The 26,724-nt window shown below is 38.3% G+C and overlaps 1 protein-coding gene and 1 pseudogene across 1 annotated transcript in view; one reads left to right on the top strand and one right to left on the bottom strand.

The window, feature by feature from the left end:
- The first annotated feature begins 135 nt into the window (after positions 1 to 135).
- LOC118752179 lies at positions 136 to 9,931 on the top strand (annotated as a pseudogene).
- An 8,975-nt stretch (positions 9,932 to 18,906) lies between these two features.
- The window catches only part of LOC118752178 (putative mediator of RNA polymerase II transcription subunit 12), a 28,004-nt gene continuing 20,186 nt past the window's right edge, over positions 18,907 to 26,724 (bottom strand). The window contains exons 4-8 of the mRNA XM_036487035.1: positions 26,629 to 26,722; positions 26,408 to 26,526; positions 24,297 to 25,405; positions 20,750 to 20,906; positions 18,907 to 20,586 (exon numbers count right to left, since the gene is read on the bottom strand). Of these exons, the coding sequence (XP_036342928.1) occupies positions 19,199 to 20,586; positions 20,750 to 20,906; positions 24,297 to 25,405; positions 26,408 to 26,526; positions 26,629 to 26,722 (2,867 nt within the window). The 3' untranslated portion in view covers positions 18,907 to 19,198. The remainder of the gene's footprint in view (positions 20,587 to 20,749; positions 20,907 to 24,296; positions 25,406 to 26,407; positions 26,527 to 26,628; positions 26,723 to 26,724) is intronic.

The following is a 26,724-nucleotide window of genomic DNA, read 5'->3' as shown; positions in this document are numbered from 1 at the left end:
TATTGAATTTTACTCAAGTACTCATACCTCACTTACATACCTACAAAGACGCATGCCTTTGTAGGAATATGTATATAGTATATACATATATTTATATATATATGTCTTTTAATGCTCTCCTATACTTAAAAACAGATTCCATCGTATATACCGAGGCAGCCCCAATTGGCGCACATGTCCAACGAACGCCCTATGGTGCGATCACCATCGGCATGGCATGCACCGGCGCCGCCACCGGATACCCTTTATAATTTCATGTCGGCCAATCATAAAAATGTAAATTGATTAAATATGAAAAATTATACGATATTTAGATTATCTAATTTTAACTACACTGTTGTATCTACCTATTTTCAATGAATTTTGAACAACAGCCTTTATTTAGTATTTGTTTTTTTCAATTGCCATAAAATTCTTTGTTCTTTTCTTAAAGAGTTTTCGAAATTTAAATCCTTTTTGGCCGTAAAAGTTATAACATATTATTTTCGAAACTGATTTTCCAAAATAAGAGCTTACAAATTAGTTTAATACTATTGATACAAATGATAAAGTTTGTTTTACTTTTGTACTTTCTTTGATAACACAGTGCTATCTCAAACAAAAAAAAATTAAGAAAATATCACGGAATACACCCGAAAACAAGTTAAGGTAGCTTGCTACAAAAAAGACGGTAGTTCCACTTAGGGCCGGTTGCTCAAAGCCTGGTTGACACTAATCATCGGTTAACGTCGATAACGATGTTTAACCGGGGATTACTGTCAACCAGGCTTTGAGCAACCGGCCCTTATTGTTTTTGCTGGTACTATGACAAATTTATCGAAATCTCGTCGGAACTTATACAGCAGCGAAAGATATTTTGTTTACCATAGAACGATAACTAATGTTTAAAATTGCTTTAACCAAAAATACCAAATGATTTCTTAGTTTTATGTAACTATCATTTGAATGAATGTGACTAGTGGGACACTGAAAGGAACTCTAGTTTACCCTTGTGCACTCAAAGATGAGTTTTAGCCAAAACATTTAATTTTCTCGAACGATGTATTTGTGTTGAGAAATATGCATTATATGCTTTGGCTTTCTATAAAAATGAGATTTATATAACCTTCATAGAAATATTAAAACAAATTTACAGTTGTGACTTGTGGGACATCCCCTTTTGACAGCTGTAAAGTAATTATGCATGAAATAAAAGTTTCTATAGACAAAAGATACAACTGATTTGGGTTTTTTTAATATTTTCCTTTAATTAGTTGTTGCTTTTTATATTTCACGACGATGCGATATCGCGCCTTTATGTATTAAGGTACTGATATGTACATACATACAGTTCGCAAAATAATAGGTGTACGATATTTTGGCCAGTCTTGGCTATTTTTCTTTTGTTTATTTACTGTCTGAAATAACTTCGTGGGAAGGATACAGCCCAGACAACCTCATAAATTTTTTCAGACAATGCACCTTCGCTGGCCTGAACACTCTCAGTCCTGATGGTATGCTCGAACATATTAACAATTGTTTGATTTCGAGTGTTCGAGGGTCAAAATCAGAAGTAAATGGTTTGACAGACAATTGAATGAAAGTAATAAAAAAAATTTAAGATATACCAAAAGATAAGATATATCACAGTTGAATGGGTAGAGCGTATAAGAAAATGATACAAAATTAAAAAAATACAATATATGGAATACAAGGTTGAAATTAATAGAGGTGATAGTCGTTTAATGTGGAAGTACTTATAGAATATTGTCAATAATACAGATCACGAAGAAAACATCAAAGAAGTTCTAATCAATGGCAAAAAAAATATAGAAATAGTACTGAATCGCTGACAAATTAAATAACTACTTTGTGGATAGTATCGTTGATATTAATAGGAATATAGAAAACGTTAATTGTGATCCGATTCGACAAGAAAATAATCAAGGGACCTTAAAATTTTGTGAAGTTAGTACAGATGAGATTATCCATATAGTGAAGAAGTTTAAGATAAAAATTGGTGGAAATAATTTACTATCCGTGGGTGCAATCAAAGACTCAGTTGAATATATGGTCCACTTTTACGCCCTATTTGTAAATAAAAGCCTTCAGTTGGGAATAGTACCGACAGAATGGAAAACTTCAGCCATTGTCCCAATAAAAAAGGTCACAAAGACACCATGAAATCCGAGGAACTTAGGCCAATAAACACTCTTCCAAATTCAGGAAAAATACTGGAAACGGTTGTAAAAAATCAACTAATAAACTGTAATGAGTCAAATAAAACATTCACCGAGTAGCAGTCAGGTTTTAGGGCTATTCACTCATTAGAAACAGCGCTAAAATCGATTTTATCACATTGGAAGGAGGACCTGAATTCTATCTTGGAGGTGTTTGTGGGTCTTAATAGAGCCGTCGAGATGATCGACAGGGAAATTATGCTAAAAAAACTCGAATAGATTGGTATAGATAACATCGAACTTACATGGTTCCGTAGTTTTGGCTGACTTCCTAAACGTATCAATACAATGTTTGGATACTGTTATACTGCGGTATTCAAACTGTTTGTATATGCAGAGTTGCGACACATTGCAACCATATACATTGCATATTTTAAATATATATATAATATAGCAATGAACAATTTTTCTGAATTTTCCATTTTTAAAACACCCATGGTAAACAATAACAGACGAAGCATAAACTTTGTGTCTGATGCGCTGATTGCTCTAGCGAGGCGTTTCGATAACTTTTACACTGTCAATATTTTGTAGTTCGGCGTTATGGAACATTCTACTTTTGTCTCCTATGGTTACGGTGACCATTCGTACCGATTTTGGCAGGACAGTACCAATTTTGAGAAAATGGTCCCGCTGAATATTTTTTAAAAGTCGAGACGTACAAGTGTCCCGATTTTTCATATTTGTAACGATTAAATACCGATCTTCAGATTATTTATTAAGTTAACAAGAGTCTTCTCTTCCTGTGCTCTAGCCCAAAAACAATTATTCATACTAACATGGTAGCACTTTCGTTATCACAAAGAACATAGAATATAGGGGAACCACAAACATAGCCATCATCCTTATTTTCTATGATCTTTGGTTATGTTTTATTTTGTCAAACTGGAAATCTCGCCATATTGCTGTCATCATTCTTGTCAAAGTTTTTTTTAAGGTTTTTATAACTTTTTGTTAAGTTTTTCTTTTTTGTAATGAAACGATTCTAACTTGAATTTAGTGAAATTATAAAACAATATAAGATGTTGATACAATGGCGAAAATTTAAATGGGGGAGAGACATTTGGCCATTCCCCTTTGGATTATTTATTGTTTATTATTTTTTTTTATAAAAGTGTGGCTTTTAAATCAAACTTCGTACAAAAATTTGCGAAAATCAAAAAAATTTTATCATAAAATTGAGCTATTTAAATATATTTCTTAGAAATTCTGTGAGTAAAGCGAAGTGCAAATTTGGTAATTTTTTTGTAGAAGGTGTTGGCCATTTCCCCAACAAACAAATTTTCGAACATACTTTGTATAGAAGAAAATGCGCGAACAAAAAATTTCCACAAATCAACGGTAAGTCCAAGCCACTTCGAACTTGCACTTAAACTAAAATGATGATTGCATGCTCTCAAAACTTCTAAAAATCTGATTAAACGTTTTAAAATTTTGATCAATGTTCTACAAAGTTTGAAATCTTGATCTACTGTTTTTTTTTTTAGATATTAGTAAGGTATATTTTCATAAAAAGGTCATAAACATTTTTTAGATATAGAAAAGTAGCCAAAACTTGCTAAAATGTCTTTTCCCTATTTACATTCTCGCCACCGTATATATTGTTTGTATATATTTTTGAGATCGCTGTTCAAGTTTTTTTTCTCTTTGTTTTGTCTTAAATAATATTGTATATAAAAGATGTTGTCTTTTTATTCTGAAAACAAAATTTTACGTTCGGATTCGATGCTTTAGAAGTGTCCCAATTTCGGTCCACAGAAATCTAGTCATCGTAGCGATAGGGTCTTTCTATATTAAGTTAATTATAAATAATTGCGCCAAGCACAAAAATAACTTTTTTTCCATATCTATTAAAAAATTTAGGGTGTGTTCCGTGTTTTTTTTTACACTGTAATTTTCATAACTTTCAAATTTTCTTTATAGTCTTTCATTTACATTATGTTGCTCACACCTTGTTTAGCACTTCTATTTAATTACATTTAATGAACTTACTCTTCTTAGTACTGCCTTTATTAATTGGTACTGGGATACTAACGTGGTCGTAGATTAATCCAGAAACTAGTATGAATGTATAAACCCTTATGTTATTCTATGTAAATACATCATACGTTAGCTGGTGCTTGAGTCGTTTAACTTTGGAAATATGTATACAAATTTTAACTTTACGTTTTCATAGCTCGAACATCAGATGAATACTTTGCTGCCACGTTCGCTACTACCACCTTTCGATTCGATGGACTTATCACTACAATCGAGTCGTAGCTCCAGCTCTCCTCTGAACAAAGCAGTTGGGGGCCACGCGCCCGGCATGTTGCCACATGAGTATGGTGGTCATAAGCATGGTGCTACCCCACAGCCGCCAGGCTCTTTACCGCCTCATCAGCACCAGCAACATTCACACCAGCAGCAGGCGCATCAGCATCAGCAGCAACAACAACAACAACAGCAACAGCAGCAGCAGCAATCACAGTTGCATGGGCCAAATAGTTACCCGATGTAAGTTATTAAATTATAAATTTTTAGAAAAGCTGTTCCATTTTTACTTTGGTTTTTTTTTTGTCATAACTTAAAACCGAACTCGCCCTGTAGTTTAGCGCAACAACAACAACACCAACAACAATCACAGCACGCACATCATTCTCAATTATCGGCGCTGCAAACTTCACCAGCCACCCATGGCATGCAAAGTGCTACACCGCAATCGCCGGCATCACCCGCAGCAAGCCAGGGTTCCGGTAAATATATGAATACCAACGGCAACGATTGCGAAGGAATGCTGCCACCCAGTGGCACAAATTCTAGTGGGTCAACTACAGGAGGTGGAAACAATAATGGCGCTGGTGGCAGCAATGGCGGTGGTGGTGGTGGTGGTGGTGGTCCGAGCCCTGTTCATTCATATATGCGCGAATCGAACGATGCGCCTACACACTTGGGTGATGGCTATGGAAAATTGTCACATTTAGCACGCAACTATGAGGCTGAGGTATTTATTTAACAATAGAATAATACAAGTGAAAATATCGCGTGTTTTAATTTTATTAGATGCAGCCCAAGGGTGTGAACAAGCCTGTGGAGTTGGTCAGCAAAGATTGTAATTATCCTTCGCTTATATCCAATAAAATGACACCGCATGCATCACAACAATCACAGCAGCAGCATCAGCAACAAGCGCAGGTTTCTCCCAAAAAACGTAAATTAAATTTTTAATTTATTTCAATCGTATAGTTCTTAACGTTGCTTTCACATTTTCGCTTCCTAAGACTCACCAATGCGCAATTATCATGCACAACAACAACAACACCAACATCATCATCAACAGCAGCAGCAGCAGCAGCAACATTCACCTTTCAACAATCCTTCACAATCTACAATGAAACATAACGGCCCGCACACGCCGCCCACCCCACAATCTCCTGTTATGCATCAGCAATCTGGTGGTCCTTTACATGGTATGGATTACAATCAAATGCATTTGCAGCAGCAACCGCCCCAACAGGGCGCTTATCCCCATCAGCAGCATTCGCAGCAGCAGCATATGTCACAGCACTTGCCACCGCCACCGCCACAACATGCTATACTTTACCCACCGCATCCGCACGCACACTCACACTCACACAGTCTTTTGCCACCACAATCGGCGCAACAACAGCAACAATTGTCGCAGCAGAACCAACAGCATCATGTTTCATCGCAACAACAACACATACACCCGCCAATGCATCAAACGCAGCAACAACATCAGCAGCAAGCGTCACCACGCATGCAACAACACCAACAGCATCAACAACAGCAACAGCCTCTACAGTCACATCAACAAAATCCATCGCCACCGATGCCCCATTCCATGAGCACGCAGTCACTTCACAGCAATCCTAGTAATCTCACGCGCCCAGAGGACACGTCGGCTGTTGCATCCAACGCATCAAAGTCCTCGACATATAATATGCATGTAACTGATATGAAGAAATCGTCGCCTCACGGCAGTAATACCATAACAGCTGATCTATTACCGGCAGCAACTAGTGCCGCTGCTAATATTCCGTATTCAACAAGCGGGAGCAGTGTACCCAAAACAAATAGCATACCCGACAGCGCAGAATCGCCGTCGCCGGAAGCTGTTTCATCGCATTGCGAGTCGCTGGACTCGAATAGTAATAGCAGTGGTGGAGGTGGTGGTGGTGGTGGGAGTGCCGGTTTTCGACACCGCCTACAAAAGGGCGGCAGCGGCGAAGGCCAATCAGGAATCACTGAGCATGATGCTGTAGACTTTGACAATGTTTTGATGTCGAACCAAAGCAGAGCGGATGTTCAGCAACAGCGGCAGCAATTGGCTCGGAACAACATTCCTAGAAGTCCAAAGTCTTCTCCACCAGAACAAATGAGACGCTCGCCACGCAAATGTGACATGTGAGTAATCTCTCTTACTTATTTGATTTGCTAATTTTAATAAACTTGATATAAAAACCAAATTGCAGCAAGTCGCCTGTCAGCAACCTAAATAAATCTCCTCCCACTGCTACAACAAGCTTGGACACGCTACACATACAACACGAAAAGATGTCAATAGCCTCCACACCATCTTCACCAACAAACCAGGCCGTGGAGAATGGCCGCATACCAACGGCAGTAGCAAATACGCCTACATTACGAACAATGTCCGAAACGTTTGTGGACTCAGAAGTAGAGACAATTGACAAGATCAGCGCCATGATTGCTAGCACTACAAATGAAAGTACACCGGTTGCAGATGCGAATAGTAATTCTAGTATCAAAAGTGTCGGCGAACGAGAGAGCAGCATTCTCAGCAGTGGCAGCCCAAAAACCAAAAAAACAACGGCAAGCGCTAAAGCTGCGCAATGCCGCTGAATATAACTCCAATTCAAATGGATCTAGCAATTCATATGGCGCAATTGGAAACGCACCAAGCAGGTGTATGACAATGAGTGATAATGCTATGGCGGCCGATGAATTACGCAAAGAACTAATGCAATCGGAATTGCAACATGCGGATGGATCTAATGGCGACAAGCCTGCTGCCCCTACAAAAAAAAACAGATAGTGATAGTGCTGCTGGTATAAACATTCAAACGGAAGTAGATATTCGATCGCGTCATACGCCACCACTCAGTCCGCAAAGTAATAGCCACAGTAGCTCCAGTTCGTCGAGCAGTTCCAGTTGCAGCAACTCAAGTCATAGCAGCAGTGGGAGTAAACCGGCAACAAGGGATATGACGAGCAAAACACAGGGAGACCAGTGCGCTACTATAGCTTCGACTGAAACTATCGTAGATGATGAGAAGAAAGAAAATCAGCCGGCGGACAGTAACAAGAAAACAACCACACAATTGGGTGATAATGAACCCTTGGATTTGAATGTACACAAAACAGACACAGTTACAGCTTCTTTTGAGGAGGTAAGTTTGAGAAATTTCCGCTTACTATCTTATTTTTAACAAAAATTTCTGTCAGGTTGAAAACAAGTTGGAGGAGATGTTTGCCGGTATCGAAGATGAACCAATTCTCCAAGAGCCGGAAGATATTGCTTCGCAGCCACCTGCCAATACAACTGAGGTGGTGCGCGATTTAAGCTTAGCATTAGAGTTGTCCACAAACACCAGTACGCCTCAAAGCGCATTGCTAAACGAGGAGAGTCCCGAACTGGACCAGTCTGCAAATGCTTGTGCTAAGGATGTAAGTACGCCGCTGCATGTGCGTACTGATGGTCCACCGCCGACTAAGGCCGCCAAGAAATCCACGTTACCTAGTCCAGTTCGAAAACCAATTTCCGAAACGCCACCTACTGCCTCTCCAGTTTTGGATGGAGCTGCTCAGAATGTAGATATTAATGAAAGCACAAAGACGAGTGACGCTCCGATAGGACCATCGGCTGCTGCTGGCAGAAGAAGCGGCCCACCACGGCGGCGTCTCTCAATTGCTATGGATCCGTCAAATTTGCGCATTTCGCTAGATGATGATCCCGACTATACGGATACGCGTCCACAGCGCGCGAAGCGTTCGACGGCTGCTAAAAAGAATAATAATTACTCTATCAATAACAGCGCCAATAGCAAAGACGTAATCATATGCTTGGATGATGATGACGATCAGCCGAGCACTTCTGCCGCTGCAGCTGCAGCCCTTGCGGCTAAGATAGCGGCTGCTAGCACAGCCAAAGAAGCAGCATCGCGTGCCGCCGGTGGCAGCGGGAGTAATGCAAAGGCGGCACCCAAAAACGCCAAGGGACGGAAAACCCAGGACACACGCAAACGTCCCAGCCGTGCTGCGGATGCGGGCAAGGGTGCTGGTAAGAAAAAGTTGACGGGGAAGCAACAACAACGACGTAAACAGCAACAAAATTCGTTAGAAAACGAGGCGCCACCTACGCAATCGTCTACTGCTACTGCGGAGCAAATAAAAAATAAATCACCTTTCATTTTGGTGAAACAGGATGGCAGCATAAGTGTAGTGAATGCGCCACTGAATGCTGAGGATATTAATGAGAAGCATGCGGGCGCGCGCCAACTCAAGAAACCACCAGGCGCGGCCGGGTATGCACACGATCGGAAGAATCTGCGAGGTTTGCACTCGTCAACGTTGAGTACCAAGTACGATGCAGACACAACCGATTCAACGTGGATTTGTGTATTTTGCAAGCGAGGACCTCATCGCATGGGCCTTGGTGATTTATTTGGACCTTATCTGGTCACAGTTGATTGTGAAGAGTATAAGGCAGCAATTAAGGCACCCGATGCTCTCGATTTGGATTCAATTTTCCTAAGCAAGCGAAGGCGCATTGATATGGTACAGACTAATCCTCGAAATCTGCCAGTGGTTCCAGCTAAGAATAGCGCGTTGGGTATAGGAGCGAGCACAGGCGCAACGCGCACACCCGGCGGGGTGAGTATATCAAGCACGCCACTCACAAGAGAGCTATTCAATAGCAATTCCCCTTTGCAGGGTAAAAAGAAGAAGAAATCGATTGACACAAGCACACCTATCGTCCTGCCAGACGTTGATCCACTGGATTGTACCGCAGACGAGGCATTGCAACAGAATTTTCTTGGCATGACTAAAGTGTCAGAAAGCAGCTACGAAGTGTGGCTACATGAGGATTGCATCGTCTGGGCACCGGATGTATTTTTGGTTGGGGTGCGGGTCGTGGGACTCGATGCAGCGGTCTGGAATAGCACTCACTACCAATGTACGTTGTGTAACAAACCTGGTGCAATTGTATGTTGCCTACAGCGTGAATGCAAAGCAGCGGCACATGTGCCATGTGCACGAGAGGCCAATTGGGACTTGATTGAAGAGAAAATGAATGTATACTGTCAGCTGCATGCAGTGCAAGCTGCAGTGGCAACAACAACAACAACCACCACCACCACAGCTGTAACAATGACACCAGCTGCAAACGAGCCACAAACTGCAAGTAGCGGACGCCAATCGGGCTTAAAGAAGTCCTGAAAAACACAAATGTGTAAGATTCGCCGTCCACTGTCACGTGCACAACAGCGTGCGCGTCGTCAACGTTGCGTGCTCATGCCGCAGCAACGTCGTAAGAAAACGCAACAGAATAAAGCAAGCAAGGCTGCGGCCTAAAACAAAAGCATGAAATGAATGTAAACGAAAGAGGCATGCATTAGCATTTGCGTTGGCTAATTGTAATCCCCTAACATTCGTTAGTTTTAAGCATAAATCATTTTTAAGCCTAATAATAGGAGTGTATATAAAAAGAAAATTTTGCTAAATCACTCACTACAGAAAGTACACATTAGATCAGATAATCGGTTGAAAATTAAATAAAACGCTTGCCGTCATAAACAGGCGGAAAATAATTTGGTTTAAGGCAAACGAGCTGAATTTTCCATAAGTTTGTTAAACACGTTACAAAAACTATCGCATGCGTTTATTCAGAAACATTTGTGTTTCAATGCAGAGAGAGTAAGAATAAGCGATTGATTAGCTTAATATTAATCTTCGTTTTATTTAAACATAATCATTTCAAATTTAGTTTATATACATTACATATAATATTAGTTGTTTACGTACATATTTTAAATTCTACATATAAGCAAGTACGCACACACACATCTAGTTACATAAACACATTCATATTTTACAACACGACTAAAATCTATTTGTATATAAATAACAATAATTAGCAACTATGAATAATTGTAGTGGAGAAACGATTTTTTATTATTGTAGTAGGCGTCGTTGCGCGAATAATAAGTAGAATAGAAATTGAGTGAAGCAGAGAGCAAAACATTCGGTAGCGCGAAAGAGCTCGATTGATTGTTTGTAAATTATTTGATAATACAAAAATTAATACATTTACTGGCAACACGCCTAATTCTTTATAGGCGAAATTTGCGGATTTATATTGGTTTAAATTTTGAATTATATAAATGCTGCACATTGGTTCTGCGCATGCCAACTCATATACATAAATATACACATGCATACATATATTAATGATAGTAGTAATGTGAATAATAATAAAAAACTATTACATTTATCGTAATATACTAACTAGTGCCGTTTTTTCCTACTTCCTGGTGCATATGCGAAAATGAGTCAAAGAAATATGTATCTACATATATTAAGTATAGTGGGGATGAAGGTGGAAAACAAGCGGCATTGTGCTGTATTAGTTGCTAAAAAACTGAACTAAAATAAGTTTCATATATTTTTATTCTTTCAAGGATTTTCACTTAACGAAAAATCATCAATATCCAAATCTGATAAACATATAAACTGTTAGCCTTAAATACGCAAAAATCCTGCAGTAGAGTTCTGATCATCGCTACGCTCAATATGCAATATGAAGGAGTAAAAGATGCAAAGGGGAATCAGCCAATTCTGGTAGTACGAGAGATAAGTAATTTAACGTTGCGTACTTGTTGCGCCTCTAGTTTCTAGCTAGAGAATTTTGAAGAATTTAGCTGCAGTGGGGTTCGGAAAAGTACTAAACTAGATTTTGATTGCTGAAAAAACCTTCTAAATGACTTAACAGGCGGATGGCGGAGTAAAATATGTTGCATATTTTTCGTGCTTATATGAGAACATTCATGAAAGCTTTGGTTGATAAGTCTTTCCCCATGAGGCGACTAAACTCGCAAAAGTGGCTGTAGTCATACCTAGGGTGCCTAAAAGTATGCTACAAAATGTAGATGATATTTAAAAATTCTTCATACATTTTAGTTTTTGGTTTCTGCTTGTGCTGAGAGGGCGTTCTACAACCAAATTCTAAGATAGGGCGTTTTTCAAGCAAATTCTGAAATAGGGTGTTATTCAATGAAGTTCTGAAGTAGGGCGTTCTTGAAAAGTTTTCTAAAATAGGACGTTTTAGAACTGGCTGCCGAGATAGGGCGATCTTCCACTCAGGTGACGATATGTAGCCTTCAAAAAAAAAAGGCTTACAACCGCGTAATTGTAGAGTTGGCTCATTCGCTTTGAAGAGATGGCGAATTTATTGGCATTGTATGCTTCCTGATAAGAAGTTGTAGACAAATATGATTGATAGGAAGGATCGCCTGTCCGACAGTGGTTGTAGTTTTGGTAATTTCCATCTTGATTGCTAACGCAGTACATTTTATTGCATATTTTTTTTGTGGCAGACATTTGTGTAATTTTATTTTCTAATGAAAACTCGGCTTTATATTATACATTTATTATTTATACTACTACTTATTGTTTTCTATATCTAATTACCACTAAGCATTGAAATTACAAAAAATTTGTGAAATACGTATAAAAAAGCTACGTGGAAACGATTTCTTTAACGTAATTTCAACGTTTTTTTTTTGTTTTTAATGCCGAACTTTGTCTATAAAATATTATGGCCTCATTCATAAGAAATAAAGTAGCTTTAAACAAGGTTTATATGTATGTATGAAAACGTCATTTTATTTAAGCTCTTTAAACCTGCTTTATTTTTTATGAATAAGGCGATTAATCTTTTATGTACGTAATACCCGGTGTATACCCAGCATAAGCTTAAGCGAATATATGTATGTTTAGGTTCTATTTATCATGTTTAAAAAGTTTAGGCTACACATCTCAACCAAAAGATTTACTTATAGTTTGTTAGTAAAAAAAAAAAAAATTACAAAACAAGAAATTTATCATTGAGAAGACAAGCAAACAATTTACATTGAGGTGCAGGCAACGTTGCTACTTATTTAATTTATTCTTTCAAACAGAAATATCGTCACCCAATTATAACAACAGTAGCATAAAAAAATTCTCAAAATGACTTGCGTAGATAAAAAATAAAATTGTAAAAGCAAAAAAAGGGAAATTAAAAATGATACACAAATACATACACGAATATTGAATAAAAATAAATTTCTATAGAAAGTGTTATAAGTAAATTTAAGCTCAATAAGGCAACTAAAATTATGTGGATTTCGGGAGCAAAGTTTTAAGAACATCAGTTTTAAGAATCATTGCTACTATTTTATTACAATTAGTAAATACTTAATATTATGTAAAATTTTTTTGTTTAAGTTTTATTTGGTATACAAATCCCCTTTAGGTCGTTAAACTGCTACGAGTATGTGTGTAAGTATATATGCAAGCGGTAAAAATACATATACATAGTATTATACATAAATACATACATATGTGACAGAAACAAAAGTAAATATATAATTGACTTGTATAATTAGCGCATTGATAAAAAAAAAATGTTAAAGAAAACCCCCCCCAAAAAAACAATGGCAAAAATATTGCTGTAGCAATAGATATAAAAAAACATACATTAACCAAAACCTTAAAATATTATATACATGCATACATACGTATGTATATGTATTAAAATTTCAATAACTTAAACTTAATTCTAAGCTACTGTACACACACATCGACTTACACAAAGCAAACAGAATATCCAAACTTGCATAGTGAAGGGCAGAATCAGCATGAAAACAGAGAAAATAAAACTAAATAAAGCTTAAAACAAAAAAAAAAAATAACATACATAAATAGGCAAGCATACCACAAACTAGTATTTATGTAATTAAGTATTTAATTAATTTACTGTAATTAATGTATGTACTGTAATTTTTAATTTTCGATTTATGATGCTGCGAATTGTATTTATATAATTACATATTAGTTATATTCTATACTACATACAAAACAAAACAAAAACAACAACAACATACCAATTAAAACGCTGTGTTGTATGAATGCAGTGATTTAATTTGAATTGATGCAACAGCATTTCGATTAAGTGAACAATTGTAATTTTAATTATTACTAAATGATATTATATTTAGAGCATAGACACTTTCTTATATATACACACACACAAACAAAATACAAGAACGCAATTGAAAATCTATCACATTCATATAAGTACATACATACATGCATACATTAAAATACATATATGTACACTAAAAGATATAAGTTAAATATTCGGAGTTGTCCGAAAATGTGCTAAGTTACAGGTGGTAAAAAGAGAAAAAGAAAAACGTAATCTTACATACATATAAAAATGACAAAACAATATAATTGTGAAATAAACTATATGCGTATTGTTTCTTTTAATTGAAAAAAAAAAAATAATAATAATAATAATAATGCAAAAACGATGTTTAATTTTGTGGTGGAAGTTTTGCAGGTTTTTTAAAATAGTCTCACCTCTTCCAAAAAATTATCTTCTCGGTACAGGCTTTGAAATCGAAAAAAAAAACAATTTGATGTATATTTCGATTTAATCTCTTTGATTTGGTAGATTTGAAATATCTCGAATTTCATACTACAGATATTTCTTCCTAACAACGCTGATTTTCCCTTCAAATATGGGTAGAACGCTGGGTTCGGAACGCGCCATTTAACAACAATTAATTAACAGATTGACGGCAATTCTGGCAACTATCTTTCAACTCACAAAAGCCTTTCCTAAGACAATTGTTAATTCTGAATTTTTTAATTTCATTTAATTAACAGGCACTTTATTAAATTAAATAAACAAATTTATTTTTGAAATAACAATCTTAAAGTTAATATTATTAAATATTAAATTAAATAAAAATGAACTGTTTCTTAAAACACTAAATCTTAAAACCCAAATTAAAAACAAAAAGAAAAAAATAAAAAAGTAAAACAAATTCTTAAAAATTAAATAAAATATGAAAATATTTTTCTTTTTAAATAGTCCATATAAAGTTAAAATTAAAATAAAAGTTCCTAAAATTGAAATGCAACTAAAAAAAGTTTTACTTTTAAAAATAGTCCATGTGATCTAATAATTTTTTTAAAAGAAATGAAATTAAATAACTTAGTGAAAATTAAATAAAAAGATAAAATCTTATTTTTTTAAGAATAAAATCTATAGATTAAAAGTAAATTTAAAATTAGAAAAAGGAAAAAAATATAATAAAATAAGCTCTTAAATATTAAAGGAAATAAAAAAATATATTTCTTTTTAAATAACACAATCAAAAAATTAAGAGAAAATTAAATTAAACTAAAAATTAATAAAATGAGTTTCTAAGAATGAAATCAAAAACTTAAACTAAAAAACAAAAAGTTTAATTGAAAAATTAAAAATAATATAAAAAATTAAATATATATAATTTATTAATTATATCATAAAAAACAAATATTTTTCTTTTTGAAATAACATAATTTTAAAATAAAATTAATAAACAAAAAAAAATAAATAAAAACTTCCTAAATATTAAATGATATTTAAAAAAAGTAACGTAAAAGTAAAAAAGAACACAAAATGTTTCTAAAATTTTAATGAAATTAAAAAAAAAATATTTGTGTTTTAAAACAAAAAATCCTAAAAATTAAATTAAAAAAAAATTAAAAAATTATTTTTTAAAAATTAAATTAAATTAAAAAAAAACTTCCGCTGCCCGATGGCTCGAACTTGAGATCTCTCGAATGTCACTGGTCCATTGCGGCTGTTGGAGCAGTGAAAGTTGGCAAGGAGCTATTTTTGTGTAAGACTTTCGTGCCAGAAAAATAAACAAAATCTTTCCTTGGATGATTACTCCCCTCGAAGTTGAATATACACATCGGAATGCAGCACCATTCAAGTGCAGCCTATACTTTGGTTGGAGCTACCTCCCACATTGTTCTGCCTTGTAAACCATCGTAGTCTGAAGAGATACCTGCAAACATATGTTGCGTCCGACAGCATCCAAAGACCCCACAAATGCCATGATTTGAGAGGCTTCTTCCTCAAGGGCCACTACAACAACGGTAACGTGAAACATGTATCTCGCCAAATGCACGCCAAAATAGTATCACCTATTGAAGCCAGGTCCTACGGTCTTTAATTATTCCCTTTCATCACAGATTTTCATACTCAGCAAGTTTGTTGCTTAAGTCTTTCGTTATTGTAACAAAATATTCAGGGCTCACAGAATCGTAGCTTCCTAGCGAGGAAATAATAGTTTAACAACAATTTATTAGGAAATAAACTTAATTACTTTAATACCATAAAAATGAATAAAAAAATTTTTTTTCTCTTTAAAAGAATAAAACATAAACTAAAAAAAAATTAAAAAAAATTAAATAAAAAAATATGAAATAAGATAAGAAAAAATTAAATAAAAAAAGAAAAGAAAAAATTAAATAAGAAAAGAAAAAAAATTAAATAAGAAAAGAAAAAAAAAATTAAATAAGAAAAGAAAAAAAAGTTAAATAAAAAAAGAAAAAAAGCTCCGCTGCCCGACTACTCGGCCTCGAACTCGGATCTCTCAATTGGTAGTCTAGTGCTTTGCTCACTCGGCTATTGCGACTGCCGGGGCAGTGCAAACAGAATGGCATACATAAATGTCTATTGTTTCCTTTGCACTACCTAATTTCGAATCAGCATTCAAAGCTGGCAACGATATTTTCGAGTTCACACGGATTCAGTGATAGAAATTTTTTCGTATTCGTAAGAGGCGTTCGAATTCGTAGATTTTCTGCGATGGATTCCGTGATGGCCTTTATTAATATTAGGCCAGCAATAGCATTTGCGATCGTTCGAATTTTTCGCTCCTCGCAATGTTTTCAGATATCTTTATTATAAAATATAATATATAATAGAATATAATATAATATATCATAGGTACAATATAATATGAGCAGTAAAAAATGGATACCGCAAGTCGAAAATCCCAGGCCTCTAGGTGCCAAGGGCAACTTAAGAGTCGCCATGCAATTGAAAAGCAGAGCTTTGCCTGGATTAACAAAAATCATTATCTATAACTTTCTCTCACAAAATATTTATGGCACTGTTCGCCAGCTATAAGTCATTTTTACAGACTATGACGTAATCAAATACAAAAAAAATACAACGATTGCGCTGTCATCCTTACAACACTTCGCTCAGTCATAACTTTCTTATGAAGTCCCAGATGTTGTTTGGTGACATCGAGTATATGTAATTACGCTGCGGGTTTAGGGAGCCGAGGTGCTTCTCTCGTCTTCTCGTCACGGCCTTGCATTCTTAACCGCAATATCAGAGAACCGGCATACAGCGTTAGACCCGAAATCCCGAGTTTAAGTAGGTGGCTTTTTAATTAGCAATGACCTGTTAAGATACCTGTTAGAATTCTTAGTTTGTACTTTGTAGGTCAACAAGTTTCTCATATCATATATATTGTTATTGTATCATCCCAATAGCTTCTTTGCCTGTCGCAGCCTACTTGCGGAGCTGTTCTCTACTAGTTCCCTCTTCTCTAAGCTCTTCTCTGATAGTGGGTGGTTCAACCGCAAATAAGGGCTAGGTACCTATGCCCTTCTGGCCCGGAACTTAGGAGGAAGACCCTATTTATTGCCGCTAAGGCGTTTAGTCTGTCGAAGCACTCGAAAACCATTGCAGACCTGATTTCATTGAAAAACAAGAGCCCTGAGGGCGGCCTGGCTGTCACTTTTCCTCCTCCAAAACCCTCTCTGATGAAATTCATTAGGCATCGTTCGGCCGTTCTACGCTAATGTCGCACTTTGGATTTCTATAGTTAGTTGATACAGAGCGGTTTCCGTGGATCTTTTTGCGGGGAATGCCAGAAATGAATACTGACGCTGCTAGGGCTCTAGGGGTGGCGTACTCATTGGTGGAGTTTATTGGTCAGCTACTTTGCTGCAGGGTAGTGAAGGCGAAGCTGTGAGCGTGCGAAATGTCGAAACTTGTGATGAGGGGCGTTCTTTCTCCACATCTGTGAAATCTAACCGTCAACACACTTTTGTGCGAAACGGATTGCGGAGTCTTTGCATACGCCTATGACATTGTAATCGCCTTCAGGTGAAAGTTAACACAAACGCTATGTGAGCTGATTCAACAAACGCATCGGGAGTTCAGTAAAAACCAAATTTCTGGGCGCTTTTTTAGTTAAGAAGCTGATCTAGAAGGAGAATATAGTTCAGCGTTATGAAAAGGCTTCTGTTGCTCTCTATATATGTATATTTGTAAAAGGGCCATAGGCTATATATGGGGGTCCCAGTACCCGTATTATCGATGGATACTTATGGGAGTCGTTAGACCAATCTTCCTATATGTTGGGCTGCATTAAATGATGAGGTCAATCAGTATGATCTGCATAAGCGGAGCGTTCAGAACCAAAGCTGTAAGGACTACGAATGGGACGAAACAGTCATACATCGCCTGTGTAAATGCCTTGCTTTGTGTAGAAGTCGGCTGCGTCATCTGGGTTCACATTGTGGTAACACAATGGGCCTGCTATCTATAGCCTAAGTGTGCCGTTGTAGGTGGCAGCCATTTCCGCCTTCCACTTCTTCCTATCTTAGTACAAAAGAGGTTAAGCTAAGCATCAATTTTACCTACATATATTGGATAAAAATGCTATCTTTCATTATCTCTACTAGGTGTGGGGTGACTAAGATATTCTCACTGTTGCAATAATGCCGGATAAATTCCATACATTACTGGAGACTTCCATCGATCAAATGATCCCACCGCCCACTTGTTGCTGACTGGCGAGAAGATATCGCAGCTGAGTAGAAGATCGACCTATCTCGGCAGCCAGTTCTAGAGCGCCTTATTTCAGAATTTGGTTATAGAATGCCCTATTTCAGAATTTGACTAAAAAACGCCCCAAATCAGAAATTTTAAAAAATGCCCTATCTGAGAATTTGGCTCAAAAACCCCTGTCTCAACTGAAAATATATTGAAAATATGTATGTATGTTGAGATAGAGCGTTCTTGACAAGATTTCTGAAATTGGGCATAATTGAAATCTTTCCTGCGATAGATAGATCGATCTTCCACTCAGCCGTCGATATATACGTCTTGAAAAGCTTCAATCAGATGAATTGGTCTAAGTATTCGACCGATTGCCTCCACAGCCCGGTTGGATGATTCCGGTAAATGTGCTGAGAGTAGAGCACATCTAGGGCCTTTTGCAGGCTTGCCGCTATGTTCTCGCAAAAGCTCTTGAAGCTTACTCTCTTCGCTTTTATTATCCGTTATTACGTAGGTTGACTGTAGCTGTCTAGACCTTTCAGGAAAAAGTTAGATAAATTCTGTCTCTTCTTGGTGTGAATACGAGGCAGAGCTTTGCAAGGGGCAGTTAGAGGATAATTTCCTGATATCGGTTCAAACCAACAAATAGCTGTAAGACCAAACAGAAAGGCCTAATTTTATTGGTCGCTTAATAATTTCAAATAAAATATAAGCTGAAATATTTTTTATGTTTATGTTTATTTCAATAAAAATAAATATTAAATCTACATTCGATTTTTCGCACTTAAAAGGTACACTTATGTTCAAATGTTATAATGAGGTATCTTAATATTAATGGCAGTTTTGTCTTTCAATTTGTATGCTGTATTGAACTAAGTAATGGAAATCATACAAAATTAAAAGGATAATAAAAATACAAAAATTATAAATTAAAGAACGTCACAAATATAATTACATGCATATTTTGTGGCAAATATTGAAGCTACCCTGAGCATCTTCCGCTAGTCGCCGTCTATTAGCCACTTCCCTTCCAACCAAAACATCATTTGACTTTGCGCAATCGTCTCAGCAGATTTGTTATATCGTTCGGCAGACGGCCAATGCTGCTCAGTGGCACATCGTAAGAACTGACGCCGGTGTAGGCACCACCGTCGTCGCCGAGCGCTTCTTTAGACGCGCTAGAGCTATCAACATCCGCAGCCGCGCCCACATCCATGCGTCGTTGAGCGGTTAGCGTTAGTGCGGTCGGCGCCGGTATGAGACCGACGGTGAGCGCGGGCAATTGAATATTCACATGTTTATCGTGTTCGGGTGGCACAATACTATTGCTGAGAATGGCGCTGGGAAATTGTTGTTGTGCTGGAGTTGGACTCTCAAAAGTGGCGCTAGCAGCTGTATTGCCAAGTGGAGGGAATTGTGGCAGTTGTGGTTGTTGCCGCTGATTGAAGATGCTGAAGAAGTTGCTTGTAAATGGTGATGTTTGTTGTTGCTGCTGTTGTTGAGGATAATAGAATTGCGTGGATGTCGACTTTTGGGGCTGATATTGTTGTTGTGATTGTGTTTGTTTTTCTTGTGCATATTGCTGACTTTGCTTGTGCTGCGACACTTGCTGCTGTTGTTGTTGATAATGCCACGATGTCGATTTTTGCTGCTGCAACGCCAGCTGTTGTTGCTGCTGTGGCGCTGCATAAATTGAATTTCCACCAAATTGTTGCTGTATCGACTTAGGCGCTTGTTGTTGTTGCTGCTGTTGCACTTGTGGTCGCGCATTTATCGTGAACTGTTGGAAATATTGCTGTTCCTTCAACTGCTGTTGCGCATACTGCTGCTGCTGTTTTTGTTGTTGTTGAATCAGCTGTTGCTGCTGTATTTTCTGCTGCTGTTGCTGCAATTGTTGTAATTGTTCTAGTTGTTGCTGCTGCGCTAACTGTTGCAGTTGTTTTTGTTGCTGCTGAGTTTGCTGAAATTGCTGACTAAAGTGCTGACTAAATTGCTGTTTTTGTGCTGGTAACTTTTGTTGTTGTTGTATCTGTGATTGTGCAGGATTCGTTGTTGCCGTCGCTGCGACAGCTTGGAAGTTGGATTGCAATTTTTGGTTGTATTGTTGCTGCGGTGGCTGCACTATTTGGTGCCGATTGCGCTCGCTTGTTGTTAGTTTTGTTGCTGTATTCGTTTTCGTATAACTCGTAGTGGTTTGTCCGAATTTCTTCGTGAGGAAATCATCAAGCGCCACATAAGCCGTATTCGTTGTTGGCTTGATTGTCGGCTGCATCACCAGCGACGAAATAATAGAAGACACTGAATTCGGTGCGATGCGTTGACCTTCCGCGCGCGCGATTACAATGCGCGGCGTTGGCGAAGTGGGCACATGCGCGTTTTTTATCTGTGACAATTGTTGTGTACGCTGCGGTGGCGTTAGCTGGGCGGGAGCTGCAAAGAGGTAGAGTGTACATAGTTGAAAGACGAAAGTTTTCTTTCAGCGCAATGTTGGTGTGAGTATGTGTTCGTATGTGCTAATGCGCTAAATGCTCAAGCTGTAGAGTGTGTGTGTTTTAAACATATAAACATTTTGCTTATGAGCGCGCAAACTCACCTTGCGGCGGTAGCTTATTATAACTCTGCGTTACCGAGTTACCAATGGCACGCGCATCACTGTCCACCGAAAGTGAGCGCGACATAGCGGCGCTCGGTGCGGTCTGGTAGGCGACTGCGGTGGAAAGTCCACTAGATTGTTGTTGACTGCGGAAATTCTGTAAAACGGAATCATCAACAATGGCGCGTGTTAGCTTGTCAAAGTCGAGAAAAGTTGTAGAGTCATCTTGAGTGGTGACAGTGGAAGAGGAGGAAGACAGTGAAGGAGAGTCGGAGAAAGAGGATGCGGCATTAGGCGCAGAAGATGAAGATGAAGTAGAGGATGAGGACATGGAGTAAGTGACCGACGTAGGCGGCGCGTTTAGTGATTCGGCGTGTGGTTGATTTTTAATTGATGAAGTGGAGTAGGAAACAGAGGAAGTTATAGATTTTAGCAAATGATCAAGATTCGGCATTGGATTTGGTGAGTTAGCGTCGCCGCCGATCGGTGCTGATTGCTCAGGCAGCGTTGTCGGCGCTGCAGTGGATGTTGTCGTACTTGTACTCGTTTCGCTCTTTGTTGTTACCGCATTAGTAGCACTAGTCTGCGTTTTGAAATTGGAAAAACGATTTCGTATACGTTTCGCGATGCTGCGCGTTGGTTTGCTCACTGCGCGCTGGTTATCGGCGATGGTAGTTGGCTCAGTGCTAGCTTTGCGGTTTACTTTAAAGCGTCTTACACTATTACGTGCACTCCCCCTAGTTGGCGCACCATTGCTGCTGTCGTCCGCCACAGTCGGACCGCCAGTCGTGCTGGTGGTAGTAGTGCCGCGCTTGCGTGCGCTATCCCTGTCGTAAGAATTGCCGCGCGCGTCATAACGCTTACCGCCGCCTCCCAATTCTTTGTCGGTGTTACGCACTGAGATATTTCTGCTCGTTTCCGATGTTTCAATATCATTGTTGTCATTGCTATTGTCATCATCACCAACAGGCGCAACTGTTGTTGTTGTTGTGGCAGCAGTGCGATTATTTGCCGCGCCGAGTCGCGACAAGCGCAATCGGCTGGCTGCCACGCGCTTCAAATAACTACGCGTTGTTGTGGCGCTAGTGCTGGGCGATTTTGTTGTTTCTGTTGTTGTTAGCTTTGCGCGCTTCTCATAAACTATTGGTTTAGCGGTTGTGCGCTGCTTGTTAGCAAAACGACGATAATTGCGTATGCGCTCCTGAAAACTACCGCCCTCGCTCATGCTCGCCAACACGGTGGTGCTGGTCAAAGGCTGTGCGGTTGTTGTGGTTGTGGTTGTTGTCGTTGTAGTCGTTGTGCTGCTTAGCGCTTGCTGTGCATCGGCGTCGGTTGCGTTAGCATACGCACTGACCGTTTCATCATCGACGTATATGAAAAGCGCTCCTCCATCGCCAAAGGTTGGGTCCAGTACAGCGCTATATGAGCCATTCGCTCGTTGAGCAGTCTCTTCTGCATTGCTGCTATCATGCTTGGTTAACTTCACACCAGCTAACAACAGCTTTGCCGCCTGATTTTCCACATCCAACTTTTCTTCATCCAATATCGGTGGATAAGTTTTTATATCCGCATACTCTTCCGAGGGTATTGCAGTAGTGCTGCTATGTTCTGTTGCCGGTTTCGGAGGTGGAAGAAGTATTTTCTGCACAAGAATAGACTCTACGTCAACCGCGGTAGTGTTTTCTTCATTTTGTCCGACTATTGAGTTCTCTGTGGTTGTGTCAGTTACCTTTGTCGGTTGTGTAAGGTGCAGCATAAGCTCTGAATCTTCTGTCGTTGGACTGGTGACTTTATCAAAATCTTTGAACTCAAATAGAGTGGGTTCATCAGCAGTTGAAGTCTCCACATCGCTCGCAGTCTCTGGCTCTGGTGGACTAAGGAAGCCGTAATCCAAATTGAGCGGAACAGTGCCAACAGAATTTAAATAATATCTCTCTGGATTCACATTCGAAGATGCCGTTGTGGTAGCTGTAGGATTTTCAGTTGTCCCATAATCATTTGCACTACTAAAACCTTGACCTGGTTCAATTATTTCAGCCGCCATATCAGCATCAAGTTTAGCAGCTGCTTCGTTTTCTACTCGTATTTCGGCCGGCTCGATGGGTGTAGGAGTGGTTGTCATAAAGGTGAATTGTATAGTCTCATCAGAACTCTCATAAACGGTACCGCTTGAATTTTTTGCATTTGGTTTTTGAGCTATGAACTCCTTCGTATCTTTGTAGGTATCATCGATTGGCAGCTCATTCGGCTTCAAAATTACTTAATCGGAATTCCGAGTCGCACGCGCGCATGTGTTGTTTAGGAAAATGAGGCCGGTGATAGCGTTAGCGATGAATACAATGTTGGTGTTTCAAGTGTAGAGTAATGAAGTTGGTGAAGAGTAAGAAGCGATTATGGAAAATAGACGAGAGCAAGAAAGAAAAAATAGAATGTAGAAACAGTGAAGGAATGATATAATGTGGGTATGGCTCATGATGCAATAAAGACTAAAACGAATATAAAGACACGAAGCCTAAGAATAAAGTTAATATTTATTTTTATAAAAATGTCTGCAATATGACACGAACTAGAATTGAATTAAAATAAGCTTTACTTCTGTAGTAGTTAAAGTCATTTTGATATTCGAAGTGCTATATTTGATAAAAATTCTTCGGGGTCCTTTAAAAAAAAAACTAGAGAAGCGTTCGAATTTCGACAGTAGTTGACGCTTTTATAGTTGCACGTAAAATAAGAATTGGAGCATAATTTTAGCAAAATATTAGTATTAAATGGTAAAACGAGTGCACAAAATACTAAATATTAACAAACATGGTAAAATACTAGATTGTTAATTCATTGATAAATTTTCATACTGTAATAAGAAACATTTATTGGACTAAAAAGTAGTGGGTAGGCGCTGGGGCCAATGGTAACTTTCTGTTACCGACCTTGCATGATTGTAAGCAACATAGAGGCCGAAAATAACTCCCGAAGCATTGTACGGAGGATGTATCAGACTAGGCCGAGAATCGGTTATTTATTTAAGTAAAAAATGTGAGTAGAAACTGTGGATAATGGTATCTATATGAAGCTGAGGATACGTTGGAACAGGCTCAACGCACTTCGAAATGCCATCAAATTATAACTTAAGAGTGTTTTATTATATGGCAAATGAAAAGTGCATTTCCAAAAACTTCATAAATTTAATGAAGGACATATTTGCACACGCAGAAGTACATAGTATGCTTTTAGGCACTTGGTGTTAGTTCTATAATCCAGAAACTCTAGTAATCAAGACTCTGACTGTCTGGATTAATAAGATAGCACTGTATCTCTTATAAATACGTATGTAACATACAAAGGGTTATAAAGGTTATAATTTTCAATTCACCTATTTTATATTCACTGCCTAAAACTATGCGACAATTTTATATCATTTCACGTTATAAATAATGAGAGTCCGTTACGAGATACATGATCGGGCTTTGTATTTTACGAGCAGCTATTTCTAATTCCCTGCATATTTCCGTCTTTTTCATGCAAAATTTAATTTTAACAATACACTTACCGTAAATCGTATCGTACTTGCCGTCTGTTTCGGCTTCGCATACTCATATGGTGGTCGTTTAGCACGGTCACTTTGCGACGAGAAACCGCGACTTAGAAACCTGAACGAGCTTTTGTTCTTCGACGGCGCTGGCACTTGATAACCAGAAATGCTAGGATCCAAATCATCAGCGACTTCCTCAAGCAAGTTATTTATGTTGGCTGCCAAAACGAGATCTTCGTTGGGTTGCCGCAAGCTCTTAACATAGTCCGGTGCAATAACTTCATCTGCGGGCAATTCGGTGAGATCATTTAAAGCAACATTTACTTTTTCGGCAAAATTCTGCTGCTTTTGATAACTCTTGGCGTCACTCGGTGCCTCCGCTATGATATGTGCTGTGTCATGCATGAAACTCACACCCGGATCAGAGGACAATTCACCCAAACTATTCACGTACACATCATCGCCTTCCGGCTTTGAGGCGCTCTTCACTTGAGTCACCTGCGTTATCTGCTTCGCTTGCGTCTTGCTGCGTACCAGCTCAGCACTATTGCTGTTTTGACTCTTTGTTTCGTTGCGTTGCTGTTGCCGTTGCTGCTGCAATCTTTTACGTTGTTGAGTTACAACATCCCCCAACTGTGTTTGCTGTTTTTCGTTGTAGTTCTGTGAGACAGACTCGACAGACTCGACAGGCGCGCGTGTAACTGGCTGCTTGCGCGCTAAATATGCGCCTTGACTGCTATCGCGTCTAGATTCCTGCACTGCATCACTCTCGCTAACATCCAGTCCACTCTCCGCCAACTCTAGTTGTTTCTTGAGCGTATGATGCGATGTTTGTAGCACGACTGGCCGTTGTTGAAGTGCTTGTGATATCGTTTTCATGGGATATTCCATCATTTGACGTACCCTCTCCAACATATCAGAACTGCTGCCGATTCGGTTCGCACTATTTTTGCTAAAGTATTGTTCGGATTCATCGCAATTGACGTTTCGATACCAGTCGCAAACGAAATTTTTCTGACTGAACAGTGTGCCGTTGGGACATAAGAAGCCGAAGCCATGTATACTGCGTGCGGTGTGAGTACAAATGCGGAACACTTGACAGCGGGTCTCCATGTCTGCGTAGTATCCTGAGGGAGAGAATGAAAATATAAAAATTGTATTTGTTAGGAGGGCCACCCCATAAGGTGAAGTCCTATCCATCACCACCACACCATGTCGTCATCAATTACGACAGCGCTGATGGATCTGCCGATCGACTCGATAGTAGTGAAGAAGAGTGCGATTATTGTCGATGCAAGCATGATTGAAATTGAGGGATTAATTTTCTGCGGAAGCTATTAAATCAAAGGCATCAATTTTCGAAGAAGAGTGTTTATACTACTGAATGAAAGTGGAGATTAATAGTTTATTTCCACCAAGCCTTAACTGCAGTTTATGCCTATTGGGAAAAAGAGATAATAACTGGAAGGTAATTCTTCTTATTAAGTACAAGCAATCGGAAGCAAAAAGTAAGAAATAAACTTTATTGATCACCCAATGTGAACGTTCTTTGAGTTTACCTGAGCACTTAACTGCACTTAAGTCGCTGGTGGAAATGGACTATTAAACACTATGGTCGTGCCATAAAAAACGACCAGCTAGAGTTTAGCTTTGAAGTAACCACAGATTTACTATAGATCTAACAAAGAGGTAAGGTATGCAATGGCTGTTTAAACGGTTTTTTTTTTTTGATATTCTTCTAACAGAAATACCCTTCAGAGCCTAAGTGGAAATGAGCAATGGCGAATTTCTCTTTGAAGTTAAACTATTCCAGTACTTCTCAGTATATGGCCAAAACCCATAAAGGGTTCGTCTGCTTCTTTTATTTCGTGATGACTAAAATACCGAAAAATTAATTTGAGTAATCACTAATATAATCTTTAGATGCTTACAGTGTTGAAATGAAAGTGTGCGTCTTGGTTTTTTTTTTAACAAAAAACCTAAACGAAGGGAAATGGTTTTTATCTAGAGCTCCTTCATAAGAAAGCAATCGACTACTTTATCTCTACTTTATCTTTAACGGACGTTTCAACTAACTAATTTTATTGTACTTTTTTTTTGCAAAGACTTAACTCACTTTTTATACTAACCTTCATGCTTTCCTGTGCACTCAAAACTCGTACTTGGCACCTCGCTGTAGATGGGATAATCGACTTCAGGCTCGCCTGGTATTGTGTGACGCAGATCGAATTGTTGTTGTGTATTGCCGCTGAAAAGAAAATCAATAAGATATATATATATATTAGTTAATTGGCAAAGTGGTTGCTTATATAAAAAATTAATCCGAATTTTGTTTTAGTGCAGCTCTCACCTCATATAATCATTCGATGTTTCAGCATCTTCGAAGGCACCCTGCGCATTGCAGGCGCATACCAACGCCATTGACAGCAGCCAAAACGGTAAAGCT

The sequence above is a fragment of the Rhagoletis pomonella genome, unplaced genomic scaffold (genome assembly GCF_013731165.1).
Source record: "Rhagoletis pomonella isolate Grant_MI unplaced genomic scaffold, Rhpom_1.0 Rhpom_scaffold_01288, whole genome shotgun sequence".
Taxonomy (NCBI): domain Eukaryota; kingdom Metazoa; phylum Arthropoda; class Insecta; order Diptera; family Tephritidae; genus Rhagoletis; species Rhagoletis pomonella.
This window is presented reverse-complemented; position numbering and strand designations above follow the sequence as displayed.